The sequence below is a fragment of the Podarcis filfolensis genome, assembly GCF_964270895.1.
Source record: "Podarcis filfolensis genome assembly, chromosome: 3".
Taxonomy (NCBI): domain Eukaryota; kingdom Metazoa; phylum Chordata; class Lepidosauria; order Squamata; family Lacertidae; genus Podarcis; species Podarcis filfolensis.
Genome location: NC_139606.1, coordinates 101161765 through 101178907, shown reverse-complemented (window position 1 = coordinate 101178907; position 17143 = coordinate 101161765). Strand labels below are relative to the sequence as shown.

The 17143-nt window shown below is 42.6% G+C and overlaps 2 protein-coding genes across 5 annotated transcripts in view; one reads left to right on the top strand and one right to left on the bottom strand.

Moving 5' to 3' along the window:
• The window catches only part of PREPL (prolyl endopeptidase like), a 24434-nt gene extending 17373 nt beyond the window's left edge, over positions 1-7061 (top strand). The window contains exons 11-15 of one of the 3 annotated variants that reach the window (XR_014545831.1): positions 1075-1291; positions 2565-2714; positions 3600-3710; positions 4635-4717; positions 6721-7061. Coding sequence is in view for 2 of the 3 variants with exons in the window: in XM_083605117.1 (XP_083461243.1) it covers positions 1075-1291; positions 2565-2714; positions 3575-3710; positions 4635-4813 (682 nt within the window). In the remaining variant the exon portion in view is untranslated. Of the gene's footprint in view, positions 1-1074; positions 1292-2564; positions 2715-3574; positions 3711-4634; positions 5746-6720 lie in introns of those variants that run through there. The other 2 variants (XM_083605118.1, XM_083605117.1) reach the window with 2 other exon arrangements.
• The window catches only part of SLC3A1 (solute carrier family 3 member 1), a 24659-nt gene continuing 14529 nt past the window's right edge, over positions 7014-17143 (bottom strand). Inside the window, exons 7-11 of one of the 2 annotated variants that reach the window (XR_014545827.1) lie at positions 14215-14413; positions 11449-11595; positions 10463-10579; positions 7573-8950; positions 7014-7489 (exon numbers count right to left, since the gene is read on the bottom strand). Coding sequence is in view for 1 of the 2 variants with exons in the window: in XM_083605095.1 (XP_083461221.1) it covers positions 8510-8950; positions 10463-10579; positions 11449-11595; positions 14215-14413 (904 nt within the window). In the remaining variant the exon portion in view is untranslated. Of the gene's footprint in view, positions 7490-7567; positions 8951-10462; positions 10580-11448; positions 11596-14214; positions 14414-17143 lie in introns of those variants that run through there. The other variant, XM_083605095.1, reaches the window with a different exon arrangement.

Sequence of the window (17143 nt, the reverse complement as noted above, 5' to 3'; positions counted from 1 at the left end):
GAAAGCTGCTCTGGATGGTAGGTTTTACCTGTAAATTTATAAATGCTGTTTGTTTGTATTGTTTCAAGAATGTGAGCAACTTTATTCCTCTTTCCTAATTAGCGAACCTGACTAAGGTATTGAAAAATATGTGCTGAGTTTTAAAATACAGTAGCTTAGGCAAGAAATAATAATACAATCACTGTAAAATGATACTTGGCTTTCAGAACAGTTTTAAGAATTTCGCACTGCCTTGAAGTGAATGAATAACTAAATAAATAACTTTTCTTCAGAATACTAAATGTAATGGGTTGGGTCCAGCTGAGCTCTCCCTTGAATGGAAGTCCTTGCATTTCCAAAGAAGCTTTAAGCAAAGGCTTGTAGGGACAAAAGAGGGAGGGACAGCGCTTGCCAATTTAGGTTGACCAGGTGTCTTACTTTACGGAGGACAGACTTCTGTTTGAAAAGCTGCCCATTCCAAGTTCAGTTTAATGTTTAAAAAATAAGAAGGGAGAACAGTTAGCTCCTAGACAACAGACTGAGGAGACACATAGGTCACAGACTCCCCAACACTGCTGAGATTATTTGTATTTCTGCTTAAATTGTTGCAATCATTTCTGAGTTTGCATACATAAATATTAGCATATGCACATTTTGTGCAAATCAGTGCCCTCTTTCACCCTCTCTTTCGCTATGCACTTCCCATTTTTAAGTGATGCGTAAATAAGCACCCTATGCTGGTTTCCACCTGCAGCCCTCTGCCCCACCTCCCATTTTCTTCCAGGGGTTCCCCGGTCCTCTGAAGCAGGTTTTCAGGGCATGGAAGAGAAAGAAAGGACCTGCAAAAATTGCCTTGCCCCCTTTCATATGCAAAAGTTGACTGCACTCACGCATGGATCTGTGAATCTAGCTGTTTTATCACTTCTTTAGCTGTAAATGTTTGACAAAAACGTGAAAGCTTTAACTAGACATCAAAACACATGTATTGGCCCATTTATGATATAGGAGGGCTTCCATATATATTAGAAATTGATGGTTGTCTTTTAAGCAATACGTAACATTTCTCAGTGGTTTCATTGTTGTTTTATTTGTCAGAGGTGGAGGAGAGCTAGGCCTGAGATGGCATAAAGATGGCAGTACCACAAAGAAGCACAATGGTATTCAAGACCTCCAGGCCTGCATAAAGTTGTTACATGAACTGAGATATTCTCAGCCAGCGCTTACAGCACTGATGAGTGTGAGTGCTGGAGGAGTTCTTGCAGGAGCTCTCTACAATAATGATCCACACCTTATCAGAGCTATGGTTTTACAGGTGAGATTGCTCCTACCACATTTCGTTCCACTCAAGTGCAAAGGTTTTTGGAGGCCTCCTACCCCTGCTTAAAGATCAGAGTGAAGGGGACTTAAAAGGGAAGTGAGAAGAGACTTGCAAAAGCTTTTGCAAGTCTCCCTCTCTTCCCTTTTGTCTCCAGCCTCACTCTGATCTAAAAGTGGAGGTGGGGGTCCCTTCAAAGGCTTTTGCAAGCCTTCCCATCCCCCTTTTAAGATGGCAGCAAAAAGGAATTTCCCCATCTCTGGCTTAGAGGGTCTGCACCGGGTGTTGGACCAGAGAGACAAACTTATTATTACGTATTTATTAAATTTATACACCGCCTTATACCCGCAGGTCTCAGGGCGGTTCACAGGAGAAAATCATGATATAAAAACACAAAATACATAATCAAAATAAAAACAAGAACAACCCAATAACCCCCCCCACACACACATACACCAATAACCACCTTGGTGTCCAATGGCATCCCTGGCCCAAGGAGCCTCTGGCATGGTGTTGGAGAATTTTGGTATCCATATGGAGGTTGCCAATGAGCCGCCTTGGGACTTCATGGCATTGCCTCAAAGGGTCATCAGCCCAACATGTTTGGGAGGACACACTGTTGGTGTAGTTTTCACTCCCAAGTGGTATGAGAAATGGACCACAGATTGGGGCGGGGTTGGGGTGCAATGCACACCCTTGTCATGGTCAAATCATTACACGGTAAAGTTTGAACTAGTTGCAGCAATTTCCCCCTGTAATGGTGGTGGGCCCGTTCCAGATGTTTTCCCTTGAGAGACTGATGGCACCTGTGGGGTTGCTGAATACTCTGGGGATCTTGCAGCAAAGGTAGTTGACGATCTTATTGAATGAAGGCCTGGTTTTGCTATGGATAACAACAACATCAACAACAATATATTTATATGCCACCCATCTGACTGGGTTGCCCCAGCCATGCTGGGTGGTTTCCAACAATTATATCAAGATGGAACAGGCATTGTGGTTATTTAAAAGGGCTTACAAGGATCTCTCCAAAGTGGGTGAATGGGCAAATGAAATTCAGTAAGCAAATGAAAAATATTTCTCCTCAGATGTGTTTAACCATTAATATGCATGAAGATTCTACAACTAATTTCTTACAACGACCTAATTAGAGGACCTGGTTAGGTACACTGGGAAATATTGGCAGGCTTACATATTATATCTGTTTTTTTCATTTTATATAGTTAGTTTTCTGAAGTTGTGAAAAAAAAAACATTCATTTTATTCACAGGCCCCATTCCTGGATGTTTTAAATACAATGTTGGACCCTCATCTTCCCCTAACTATTGAAGAACAAGAAGAATGGGGTAATCCTTTAGTTGATGAGACTTGCAAGGAGTATATCCAAAGCTACTGTCCCTATCAGAATATTAGGCCACAGGTACCAGTTCATCTGTTCTTAATACTACAAAGTGCATTTCAAGCAACCGGGGGGAAAGGAATCTCAATAGCAGTTTTTACAGTTCAGACAGGTTTTTTTTTAGGAATGGTTGTGATCCAAGCCAAGTAAGAACCTTCAATAGGACGGTACTAAGAAAGTGCTTTAGGCTGCGGATCTGTACACACTTACCTAGGAGCCTCATCAAAAGCAATTAAACTAACTTCTTAGTAACATAGCTAGAATTGCCCTGTAACTCTTCATACTTACAAGACACCTTTCCACAGTTCAAACCATGCTCAAGGCAGCTTACAACATGAAAAAATACACAAGTCATGTGCAACCCCTAGCAGAAAGTCAGTTCACAGGCAAGCCCAAATTATCCAGGCTCCTTTGCAAAGTAACGAGACATGGAAATGTTATTGCCAAGATCAGATATAAGCCTAAGCAGAGAGAAAGCAAGATTGGGAGAGAAAAAAGCACCACATCACATCCTTAACATAACACATCTCTCAGTTGTGTTGAAAGAGAGAGAGGAGGATGAATTGCAGCAGCAATGGGCTGGCAAAATTTTCCTTTGAGTTTCTTTCCAGTCTCAGTCATACAAGATGTTTACAGGGGAGTTTTAACAGAAAGCAAGTGCAGTGCTTTACTAAGTCACAGATAAAATCTTTTCATAATTGTCAAATATGACTGGCATGAGTGGTTTCTTCATCTATATAATCAAATCTGTGAAATGCTTCTCTCCTGCTGACATTGCAGAGCGACTTCCACCCAGTTAAAAATTAATTGCTGCACAGTAACTCCATCCTGCTAACTCAGACATTTCCTCTCCTCCCCAACCCCCCCTCCCTTTGCTCTAGAATTATCCTTCTGCTTTCATCACAGCCTCTGAAAACGATCAACGCATACCTCTGGCTGGGTTATTAAGATACATCTGTAAACTTAGAAAAGCTGTACAAGCTTTCCATGCCCAAGACAACTGCACAAAAGTGAAAGGTAAAAATATGAGAAGTTGTTGCAATAGAAGGACTGTTGCCCCGATCCAACAATAACATGCATATGTACAAATATTTTTGTCCAAGCTGAATTCTTGCAATCTCTGAGCAAGAGCTATGCAAACACAACCTTAAATAAGAGCTCTGCAGTTGCATCAACCTTTTCTTCAAGGGACGGGGATGTGGGTCTAGATTCAGTGTTCAGCTTCCTTTCCTACCCCTCCATTCCAAACAGATTATTGGTACCACTGGAAGATCCAATTCGAGTCAGATCAGATTCTTTTCCTGTTCCTTTTTTGCTCTTGCTGTTGCTTGGACATACATTGCAAAGCAACTGAAGCAAGAACTACTTTAGGACTCTTGTGTGACCCAGCTCAAGGCTTCAGTTCCTCATGAGTAAACAGAGATGCTCAGTAGAGATTACATGAGCAAACGGGAGTTTCTGCTGTGTGGACATCTACCATCATCGGATGGGCAAGATGATGAGGACACACTTTTTACGGAGAAGCAGAGTAGATCAGACCAGCACACCTTTTGACCAGAAGCTCGATAAATCTCCCAAGTCCTTGTTGAATGTACATATGGGGAGTGGTAATGTTGGTGTAAATGCATTCTTTGCCTTAAAGTGCATCACATAGAATGGCTATTATGATAATTGTCCTGGCAAAACCAGCATCTGGGTCACTTTTTTTTTTACGGGATGAATGACCAAAATGAGTTTATATTACGAAAGTGCTTTGGAGCAAACAGGTACAGGATACCTTCAAAATATTCCATCCCCATTAGTCATTAAGCATAAAGGGTTGTGACAAAATATTGAATTTACTTTCATCACCAGCAGAGTATATACTTGTTTCTACAAGAAAAACACAGCTTCTCCCCCACTCTTGTCTCATCCTTTGTTGGCCTTTTCTGCTTGTTTCAGGACTTCAGATGCCTAATATTCTCTTAGATGTTCAGCCAGGAGGCAGTCATTGTGCTCCATCTTGGGATGATTCTTTAAATCAGGTATCCTCACTGTGCTCTTTTTTGCAATCAACAAGAGAAACAGCACAGATCAGTGTTATACACTGCGGAGATAATTGCTCTCATGTTGTGAGATAAAAACCGAACCTTCAAGGGTCGTGAACGTTTGAGGAATAATATGTATGCGTGTACAGTGTTTGTGATTCCCAAATAACCATCTCAAATCTGCACACCACCACTTATCTACCTAGCACCATCTCTCCTGTGATATCTACACACTGGGCCAGCCTTACCATTAGACAGAATGAAGCAACTGCTTCAGGTGGCAGATGTTGTGGGGACAGCAAAAGCACCCCCAGCTGTTCCTCCTGAGCCTGCCAGCTATTCCCCTTTGTTGCCATATGGCCTCTCCTGCAGTCCCTAAACTGGCCAGCTACCTTGGGTGCATGGGGAATGCTATCCTATCATCAATGTGGAAGTGAAATTCAGTTGTCGGTCCAGGTGGTAAGGGAACATCCTGTTGCAATTCATCTCAGGCAGCAAAATATATTCGACTGGCCATGTCTCCATGCATCGCCTCTCATTCCTCTCCCTGGTGACTTACTGGGGGGAAAACACCCTGGAGGGGGTTTAGCATGTATCCTGGAAGGTTAAAGGGAAAACTGAGCAAAACAGTTGAAGTGGGTGAAGCCATTCATAAGCACAGGTGTTTTGTGGCTGTCCATTTTAAGATGAATGCCCCAAAGTCACCTTGAATGGGCACGAGGAGCTGTTATGTGAATTGGTCAGTACAAGCTGATCTTGATCCCAGTACTTACCTAGACGAGATGTTAAAAGAGCATTTGCTTGTGTATGACATTAACGCTTCTCGAGCTTTATTTAGTGTAGACATATTTTAATTGTTCTGCTTTCTACCTGAGTGTTTTATAAATAATACTTTTCTCCATAATAAATAAGAGGTCCCTTGTTGGAAAAAAAGAGACTCTGCACCTCTTTTTCCATAAATGGGGACGCCTTCTATTCACAATGCACCAACTTTGGATATCACCCAGCAAGAAAAAAATGCTATATCTATAAAAAAAAGTAATTGGTCATCATCCAACCAGAGGGATCCTACAGTTGGCAGTTATGCCTTTCTTCTTGAGAAGCTCAATTCACGAGCCAGATGGTCTTCACTAGCATCTAGCATCTGTTTTGGGGGACTGCGGTGGGAAGAGGCCTGGATTCCGCCATTACCCTTCCACCACAAAAGCTGATTGGTACTATTGAAAACAGGCTGACTGCACTGTGCAAGGATTGAGCTTCTTAAATCATATACTGCAAATTCAGCAAGGAAGCTCTTCCACTTTCATTCCCCCAACACTGGTAGCAGTACTCATATGGGCTTCTTACTATGTATATCAGGAACATGCTATACATACCCATGTATATGTATGGTTTTGCTAATTATTTATTAATTTAGCTCTTTTGTACCTTTGCAAGCAGTTCTTGGGAGCCTTTTTTTTTGCTGAAAACAATCAGTTAGAACAAAACACGAAGGAATTTCAGCGTACGAAAAAGCAACGTGCACAAAAATAATTCTTTGTTGCTTTCCCCCAGTTGCATTCAGCTTGTCTATTTAGCATAGAGTGCGTACACATGAGCAAGACACTTTCTTCATCCACTGGCTACAGTGGGAAGAAGCAAAGCAATTTCGAAAGCATTTTTGTGACACCGGCTTCAGACTTGCCGCTCCTGTTCTAGTCACAAGCTGTGCTATACCTGACAGTAATGCTCAATTCACAGGAAGCTTTTCTGATCTCAGTGAAAAGCCCATTACAACAGCTGCCATTTTATAAAGAGAATTGAGCAGGAAGAACTCTGATTACTGTACAGACTGCAGGAGAATCCACATTATTATACCCAATGTTACAGGAGCACGAATTGCACTGGGAGGGAAGCAGCAATAGAGTGGGGAAAGAGGGAGTTATACTTCTCTGAAATGTGCAAAGTGCTATGAAGTGTCTGCTGGTTTTTTCACAGGGAAATGTTTTTCATTGTTTTAGGCTTCGACACAACTAGCATTTTTGTACAAGGAGCTTGGACTGGACAAACGGCAGTAACTCTGCAAAGCTGGAATTTTTCTCCCAAACCCTAAGGCCAACGGAAATAGTTTTGATGGAATAAGAAACTATTTAAACTAATTTTCTATTTAAAACAGGAATGGGAAATTATTTAAAATAATCTATAGGGTTATTTTAGAATTGGCTAAAGTATTCCAGAGTAATTTTTCATGAATTTGTAATTACTGTACATATTTTTTCTTAAAAACTGAAAACCCTGTATGCCTCCAAATGTCTTTTTTTTTTTTTTACAAAATAAAAAGTATGTTTACTTGAATTAATTTTATCACACCTTCCACAAGGTTGTTCACAATAATTTCTCTCTCTCTTACATCATAGATGTTGGCTTATGTTACAGATGTATGGTGTATTACTATTGCTACAAGTTTGTCGTGGCCTCAGGCTAGAACAAATAAACACATGAGCTGAACAATATAAAATAGCAATTGCAAATCATGGAATACAAAATCATAGAAACCAAAAACAAACAGTAAACATAATAACTAAAATATCATAGAGGCCAAAAATCAGTAAAGAGGGCAAGCTTACCCCCCCCCCCCCCCCCAGGCAAGGTATTCTACAATCTGGGAGTTTCCAGGCTGGTTCAAACAGAATGAAGCTATTCTTAAGGACATGTAGACTGTAAGCTCATATACCCTTGTGTGGGAGTAAGCCTCAGCGGGACTTAACTTGTAAATAGACTAGGATTGCACTTAGTACAATTGACTTAGTACATTGACTTAGGATTGCACTTAACTTGTAAATAGACTAGGATTGTACAGTGTAGGATTGCACTGTTAGAGTTTTAAATTTCAAATCTGGCACCATTAATTGAATCCAGAAACAAACGGAATCAGTGCAGTTGGTGAAGGACTAGAGTGATATGTTCTGTTCTCCTGGCTCCTGTCAGAAGTTTGGCAAAGTTTCCAGATTGTTTTCAAGGGCCAACCTATGTAGTGCTCGTAACAGAATGATTCAACCATTACAGATGCATTCCTTTTCATTATGCTAGAAGATAATCCCAAATTCTGCATTTATCTCTGCTGCCATGAAGGTAGGAGATGAAGTTTAGCCTACGGGTGTGGCAGACTCATAGTTGGAAGAGACCTGGGCACTAATTCTAGTCCAGCCGCTACTCAGTGCGTGAAATTATTTCTGATAAGAGATATTGCAAGTAAGTGGAGACAGTGATGCCCCAAAATGACCTGCTACAGTTTTTTTGTTTTAGTCATTTTTATTGGCTTTTTAAAGTCTTAAGTATAGAACCTAGGATAGAAAAATAAAAAAACCAAGAAACACAATACAACTGTCAAGAAAACAGAGCATGGATGGTACAATACAATCCAATACAAATAAAAAGGTCATTTTGAGAGTTCCAAATATCAAGGGAGGCCTCCGAGTGTCGCTGCAAGTGGTACGTATTAATGTATATAATGTAATTTCACCAAATAGCATGAAAAGCATCATGTTTAGCTGTACCCTGTGGTACTCAAAATGGACAAGTGAGCTTTTCCGATATAGCAGCATTCCAAACATTTTTGTGCCAAAGTGCAAGGTTCCAAATTCTGTAAAGTTTTCCATTTTTGGACAGCTGGCAAACAAGTAACAAGTAATTAAAAACATACACACATACACGCCCAAAAGCTATTTAAACACAGCATTCAAATTTGGTCCTTCAAAGCCCTTTTTGTAAAGAAATTACAACTCATAGATTGGAACAAACCATTGCCACTTAGCAATACGCATAGAGTAAATTGAAGGCGCTTGAATAGCATGCCTTTTCTGCAACAAAACACTTCTCTTTGAAAGCTTCCATCTGGTGGACGGGTTCGCTTGTCCAGTATTCCAAAATGAGTCCTTCTCCCTTTTCAGTTGCGACTGCTTTGGTATTGACTACTTTGCCACTGTTGACAACATTCGTGCTTAGCTTTACAGTAGCTTCAGAGGGAATACCAGGAACCGAACCCTGCAGATCCGTTACGGTCTGCAGTCCAAAATTTAGGACCACCATAAACACTTGATCTAACCCATCCAGTTCCCTCACATATGCAAAGACGTCGCGGTCATTCCAAACATAACACATCCATCCTCTAAAAATGGGAAGCTCGTTGGCACGAATGGAACTGAGCTCTCGATACAATCTGAGTGTAGAATTCTGTTGACCCTCTTGCTCCTGTAATGTAATGGTTGCATCCTTTACTCAATTCTCAGATGCTGAAAGTAAAATCATTTCTCATTCCATCCCTGCCTGTGACCTTGGCTGCTCCTACTCTACCACCCTCAGTCAGCCAAAGGTCTACTGCCCCCTTCAATGACTTTTCTCCTTGCCACCCCTATGCATGGAACTGCCTCCCTGCCCATGGTGCCATCTCAACTGCTGCCTTCAAATGACACTTGTGCACATTCTTCTCTCTCTGCCTTTGTCAACCTCTCCCTGCTCTGTTGTTTCCCCATTATCTATTTTAGACTGAAACCTCCTTGAGAGCATATGTTACCTCTAGAAGACACCATGTGCATTCTGAGCCTATGTGCAGCATTATGCACAAGCCTCAGCTGATTTGATCAGAGGGGGGGCAATTTTAAGTGCTGTGCATAATTTTAACAGTTAAAGTTGCCAGTTATTTTTTAGCCTTTTTATTGTGGTGGTGCTGTGGGTTAAACCACAGAGCCTAGGACTTGCCGATCAGAAGGTCGGCAGTTCGAATCCCCGCGACGGGGTGAGCTCCCGTTGCTCGGTCCCTGCTCCTGCCAACCTAGCAGTTCGAAAGCACGTTGAAGTGCAAGTAGATAAATAGGTACCACTCTGGCGGGAAGGTAAACTGCGTATCCATGCACTGCTCTGGTTCGCCAGAAGCGGCTTAGTCATGCTGGCCACATGACTCGGAAGCTGTACGCCGGCTCCCTCGGCCAATAAAGTGAGATGAGTGCCGCAACCCCAGAGTCGGTCACGACTGGACCTAATGGTCAGGGGTCCCTTTACCTTTATTGTGTACTCAAATGGGCTCTCGAGTTAAACATACCATCATTCATTTTTCCAGGCTATTGAGTGTGTTACTGTAATATGGAAGGGAGGATAAAATACTTTCTTACAGCAACGAGTGGCTGCTTTATTAAATTGTAAGATACTTTACTCTTTCTGATAGGGCAATAAAGCAACTGTTAGAATAAATCAACTTACAGTGCAATCCTATACATGTCCACCTGGAAGTAAGCCCTAGTTAGTTCAGTGGAGCTTACTCCTAGGTAAATAGGTATAGAATTGCTGTACACAAATGCCATCTTAACCTCAGAAGTAATTCCCACTGAATTCAGTGATGCTTGCTTCTAGGTAAGTTGAAATCTGGATTGCAGCCTTACTTCCAAACCAGTGTGTTTCGGATTGCAGCCTAAAATAATTTACCGTAATTGTCTGCCAGTCCTAGGTAAGTGTAATGCATAAGCACACACCAATTTCCCATACAATTTGTTTCAGGCTTAATAGCTGCTCCTTCCCGTCAACTCTGAAGGTGGAAAGAGGGTCACATCCTGAGTTTTACTTCTGTGCATGTGAGGGGGCCTCATTCAAACTGGGGCTGGATTGTCACACTTACATTTTTAAGTATCTTGATAATACTGGCCCTGCTAAAGAAAATAATTTGTAATTTATTTGAACAAGAGAGAAAAGTGCTTCAGTCATCATACTTACCTTCACGTTTATATTTGGATAGTCGGGATTTACAGGTATCCAGGCTGAGTTGGCTTCACTAAAGCCAGCATTAAGAGTATCATCCCACTGCATGGGTGATTTTTCTGGAAAGGTTGCCTTGAAAAACCAAGAAGACATTATTCACTGCTAATACAGGGTCACACACAAGTCAACTGTACACAGGGGGGGATGTCTATACTTCAGGTGTGGTCTGACCAAGGCAGAATAGAATGGTACTATTACTTCCCTTGATCTGGACACTATACTTCTGTTGATGCAGCCTAGAATAGCATTAGCTTTTTCTTTTGCTGCTGCATCACACTGTTGGTTCATGTTAAGCTGTTGTCTACTAACACTCCTAGATCCTTTTCACATGTACTGCTGGCAAGCCAGGTGTCCCCCAACTTATACTGGTGCAGCTGGTTATTCCTGCCTAAGTACAGAACGTGACATTTGTCCCTCTTAATTTTTTTTTAAATTTTTTTGCATAGTTCTCCAATCTGTTAAGGACATCTTGAACCCCAATTCTGTCTTTGGAGGAGTTAGCTACCCCTCCCGGTTTGGTGTCATCTGCAAATTTGATGAGCATCCCCTCAATTCATACAACCAAGTCATTTCTAAAGACTCTGAACAACAACGGGCCCAGGACAGAGCCCTGTGGGACCCCAGTGGTCACTTTTTTCAAGGATGATGAGAAACCATTAATGAGCACTCTTGGGTGTGATGTTCTTGGACTCCAACTTGCATCAGCCCCAAACAGCATGGCCAATGGTTAGGGATGATGGCAGTCATAGTTCAACAACATCTGGAAGGCCACCAGTCCTGTTTTAGGAGAAACAAGAACAACACAGGCATTGGGGAGGGGGGAATTAACAGCACTGGGAAAGTCAAGACGGCTTGATCATCAACGAAGGGTGAAACATCAGCAGCATCCCCAGTAGCATGGTTATTACATGGGAGTGGAATTCAAGAATTTCCAAACTCACATTTTCTGATGTGGTATCTTCCATTCCAATTTCTTCACCGTAATAGGTTGTAGGTGTTCCAGGAAGAGTTAAAAGAAGCATGTTGATGACATTTATGTATTCCTTCCCAATCCGAGAGGAAATCCGAGCACTGTTGGGGTTTCCAGCCTAACAGGAAAGTATATTGTTTTATCAGACTCCAAAGGCACCACCTCAATAAAAGCTATGTAGATAAGAGATGGGATATCTTTCTCCACCCACAAACCACAGTCCCTGATGGGAAACCTGGTGGCTGCAGGCCATTGGTGGGTGACTTTAAAAGAGGAACAGACAAATCCACAGAGGACAAGGTTATCAATGGCTACTACCCACAATGACAATATTCCTTTGAATACCAGTTGCTATGAATCAAAAGTTGAGGAGAATGCTGTTGCACACAAGTTATGCTTGTGGGCTACCCATGGACATCTGACCAGTGTGAGAATAGAACGCTGGACTAGATAGCATATCCTGCAAGTGTCCTGGAAAAACCAGAACATCCCATTTTTTTCTCACGAGAGTATGGCAGACATTTCTAGTTTGCAGTTTCCCCCAGGAAAAAAGTGCTTTTCAGGGCTGCAATCTCATGCGGCACCCCAAAATGCATGTTTTTGGGCACTGTGCCCCCCAATACACTTTTTCAGGTGGGGATTGTGGTGCAAGATCATGGTGCCCAGAATGGTCGCCGTTCTCTCACAAGAGAAAATGGGAAGATGATGTCCCAGTTTTCGCCTTCAAGGTGTGTGTGTGGGGGGGTACGTATGAGATAGGCTTTTGGCTTGATCCCACAGGACTCTTCTAGTGTTACTGTGTCTGGAGACAAAAAATGAGTGGAACATTGAATGTGTCTTGGCTTTGTATAGTAGGACACATGGCAGCCAGGCAAGAGGAGCAGGAACAGTAAGGGGAGTGGCCTGGGAAGGGTGTGTGGCCTAGAGAGAGTCCTGCAGACCAAATAAAGAGGCCTGGAAGTCTGCATTTGACCCAGGTCCTGAGGTTTCCCAACCCTGGTTTGAACCATATCTTGTTATAGCAGTATGAAATTAATGACTGATTGAACTAGTGAAGTCTGCCTTTCCTATGAGCATTGTCTTTCTTTTTTAATGTCCTGTACTATGAAGTACCTGGTTAGACTATAGCCCTCCATGGAAATATATTTTATTGTATATACTGACTGAGTGCTTACATGTTTTTTAATCATAGCACTCAATATTCACAATAAAGCTGGTTTAATATTGCTTTCCGCTAAAAGAGATTTTGCTCCAGCAGAGCAGAGGGAATAAATTGTTCCAAGGCCCTAAATACAAAGCAATGGTGAAGTCTAATTATCAAAGCCAAATAAACCGTGTGCGACAAAATATTAAATTTAAACAGCAGGGTACCTAATTTTTTCTCCAAAGGTACAAAATGGAGCACAAACAGACAAACGGAATGTCATCATTTTGATCATTGGAAAAGTTTTCAGTATCCTGCTGTACTAGGCGAGATTGTCGTGTTGATTTAATTTATTGGACCCCAGCAGCAAGAATACTTCTCGCTAAATATTGGAAGACACAAGATTTGCCCACCGTGGAAGAATGGCAGATGCAAGTGATAGACTATATGGAGATGGCAGAAATGACTGGCAGAATTCGAGACTTGGGAGAAGAGTTGAGGGAAGAGGACTGGAAAAAGTTCAAGGATTATCTACAGAAATATAGTAAATTGTTTGAATGTTAAAATGATGTGGGATGTAAAGGTAACACGGCATTTGGGATATGGTTAAAAGAGGTATGAAAAAAAGGATCTAAAAAAGAGGGGAAATTAGAGATATAACAAGTGGGAGTACACAATTATAAATGAGATGTGAAAGAGGGTTAGAATTTGCTGAATTTGACGGAATAAAGAGGAACACAAAAAAGGGAGATGTGAGGAGGTCAGGAAAGAGGGATATAGAACCTTGAAATTTAAAAGTGGGTTTTTTCTCTCTTTTTTTTTTACTAAGTGTGTATTTTTTGTTTTTTGTGTTGATATGTCTTTGTTTGATTTTTATGTGTTGTAAAATCCTAATAAACATTTATTAAAAAAAATAATAATAATTTATTGGACCCCCGTCCAGGGAGCCATGGGACTGACGCCTTATTCTCAGAAGGGTTTTTGAGGGGGATTTTTGCTAAACCTCACACTCTCACTGTTGTATAACCAAAGCCAGTCCAAGACACTTTTCATCCTGAGACAAAGGACAAGATGGCAGCCCCACCCTTTGATCTACTGGACTGGCAGCTGACAGCAAAGCATTCTTTACCACACTTCAGGGCCGCAGGCTAGCTTGGAGGATGCAGAACAAGCAACATGGGACAGACAGAAATGCCCTCCAACTTATCGCCACTGCTCCCTGCCCCCTCCACACTACTATCTGCAAGCTCAGACAGCTGCCTCACTCTGCCAAATGGTAGGGCCAGCCCAGTGGACATGGCATACCACCTTTGGAATGCGGCGAAGGGGTTAAAAGCAGCCATCTTTAGGAAGCCTGCAGCTCACTGGATGCTCTTAACTATTTCTGGGCCTTACTCTGCCTCACAAAGTATTTGTGGACATATAAAGGGATAACCACCCTATCGATAATGCTGCGATAAATTTAAAGGCAAGAAAGGATGCAAATATGATTAAATAAATAAAACAAGCAATTATTTGGCCACCTGCAAGTGTCATAAAAGGTTGTGTGCCAAGCTGGGAGACTATCAAAAGCCTTCGTCACCAGAAGCTTACCGCCCAGTTCGGCCATTTGCCTTCCGGCATATTCTTCATCCACAAAGACACAATTTCAAAAATGCCATTTCCTGATATTTCTTGCATGTTCATGAGGTGGAAGTTGAAAGGGAAATCTGCTTCTTGAATGAAAGGTGTCCCATAATACATCATGGTTCTCTCAACGTCATCATGGTCATTTGCCTCTGTGCCCATAAATCTTGAAAAGAGGACAACATCTGTTTGGTTTTCTTGCCCGTGATTTTCAGAAGTGGCATTCATTTGATATAACAAAACAGAAAATGGAAAACCTGCCACAGGACTTGATAACAGAACACTGGGCTCTGATTCTCCTTGAATCCCAATAATGATTTACATTTTACATGGCAAAGTTCTTACAAGGCAATTTAACAATTACTGGGCTAAATCCAGACTCAGCATGAACAGGGTTATGCTTGTGGTATGTTCCCACAGGTAGAAGGAGAGGGGGAGTTCCTTTGAAAAGCAGCTTTAGGGAGTTGGTGGACCATCCATAACAGTTTAAAAACTGTTTACCTTTTTGTTTTTACCATAACAGTACAGGAGATGGCCCAAGGGACTGCAGGGGGAAGGGGTGATCAGAAAAAATTGTCTTCCCACTGTCCTTCCTCCAGCAGGAACCTCTGCTGGACTGGAGTCCCTCTAGTGGTATAGCTAGATCATTTAAGTCTCTGGAATTGTTGGTCTTATGGGACCTCCTCTCCTCAGATAGCAGTGTGTGTTATTTCACTTACTTCTAAACGTGGTAAGCCAACTGCATTTGAGGGGGTGCTGTTGTGGGGCCATAGATGTCTGCCCCAAGTCCTGACCTGATGGTACCATTGTTGGGATCTAGTGAATCACATCCAGCACTTTTCCCCCAGGGGGCTCTCAAGGGTACGCAGAACTGGCACCTCTTCTTTTTTTGGTTAAAAAGTGTGACACTGTAACAACTTCATGGTGAGTTCCAGCACCCATTTTCCTAGGGGGGAAAGCACTGACATCTATCTCAAAATGACTCTTAAGGCATCTCCTCTGTCTGTGGTGAAATTCAGTTCTCCCATATCTGAACTGTTCCGTGCTGAAAAATGTTCAGCCCCCATCCAGAGTAATTTATTGTGCTAGGGTCCATTGAGAAGAGCAAATAATTGGAAGGGGACTCTGGTCAATAAACGGATGGAACTCTGTAATTTCACTTGGGCCTCTGAAATCTTGGCCAAAAACAATAGGCCTCTCAACAGCTGGAAGGGTTAAGTACACTGAAAATCAAAAATGTTCTAATTCCACAGGAGTCAGACACCGAGTACAGCTGGTGCCAAAACACAGCATTTCCGTTCTAGGGACATCTTTTAGGTCAGGGATGTCCAAAAGGTCGACCACAATCAACAGGTCGACCCCCTGTTGTTAGAAGTCGATCACAGTCGATAGCGGGCTCATTTTTGTCTGTGGGGGGAAATGAGCATTCGGCCCCGCCCCCTCCCTTTCCCCTTTATCTGCACAGGATTTCAAGAACAGAAGATGGAGTTTCCACTGGCAGGATGACTTAATGCTTATAGATTGATGTTGCAGCCCCCCCCAAAAAAAGCCTCCCCCCAAAAAGCTCAGCAACTTTGACCTGTACCCCTAAAAAAGGTGGACAATTTAGATTTTCCTCCCTAAAAAAAACCTCAAGAACTCTGACCTGCCCCCCCCATGGGTAGATCACTTCCAGTTTTTTATTCTGTGAGTAGATCACAGTCTCTTGGGAGTTGGACGTCCCTGTTTTAGGCTAATGCGATATTTATCATTATCAAATCCAATGATGAAGGACCAGTTGCAACTGGATACTGAACTGTAATGATAAATCATTAAAACACGTGATTGCACACTTACTTGAATACACATTGACAGTACAACTGGCTGATCATTCACCTATATCAGGTTTTGGCTAACCTTTGGCCCACCAGATGTTGTCACGTTCTCCTTTGGGCCCCATCCTCCTCCCTGTTGACTTCCACAAAGGCAGCACTGAGACCAGGACCCCATCCGCGCTGCACATTTAAAGCGGTATCATATCTCTTTCAACTGTCATGGCTTGCCCCAAAGAATCCTGGGGGCTGTAGTTTGTTAAGGGTGCAAGGGTATTGTTAGAAGGCCCCTATTTGCCTCACAGCTAAAGTTCCCCATGGTTTAACAGTCAACCCCTCTTCCCAGGGAACTCTGGGAACTGCAACTCTCCGAGGGGAATACAGGACTCCTAATGACACTCAGCACCCTAAACAGACAACACATCCCAGGATTCTTTGGGGGGGAGCCATGGCTGTTTAAAGTGGTGAGTGCGGATGGGGCCCGAGGAGGAGGAAGTTGGGCAGCCAGCGCCACCCGCTGGACTGGATGTAAGAAGGCAGGTAGTTGGGGGCTGGCTGAGAGCAAGCTGGGTTTGGTGGGGCAGTGCTCCATTTGCCCTAAAAGGCCAGACTTGACTGGCAGGCCATGACATAACTAATAAGGCTTCCCCTGAAAATTGTAGTCATGGGTAGGCAAAATAAGGCCTAGGGGCCAGATTTGGCCCAATCGCCTTCTAAATCCGGCCCGGGCGGTCTGGGAATCAGCGTGTTTTTACATGAGTAGAATGTGCGCTTTTATTTAAAATGCATCTCTGGGTTATTTGTGGGGCATAGGAATTCGTTCATTAATTTTTTTCAAAATATAGTCCAGCCCCCCACAAGGTCTGAGGGACAGTGGACCGGCCCCCTGCTGAAAAAGGTTGCTGACCCCTGATCTTAGTGGATTGCCAGGTCTGTATGAGAGAAGGCATTCTTGCAGATGGTTCCAGTGAGTTCCTGGGATGGGATGGGGACATTCACTCTTACCTGCTAACGTTTTCAGACTGCTTCCTAGGAAAAAGGGGTGACTTTTACCATCACATGAAAAGAATAAGGAATGAAGACGT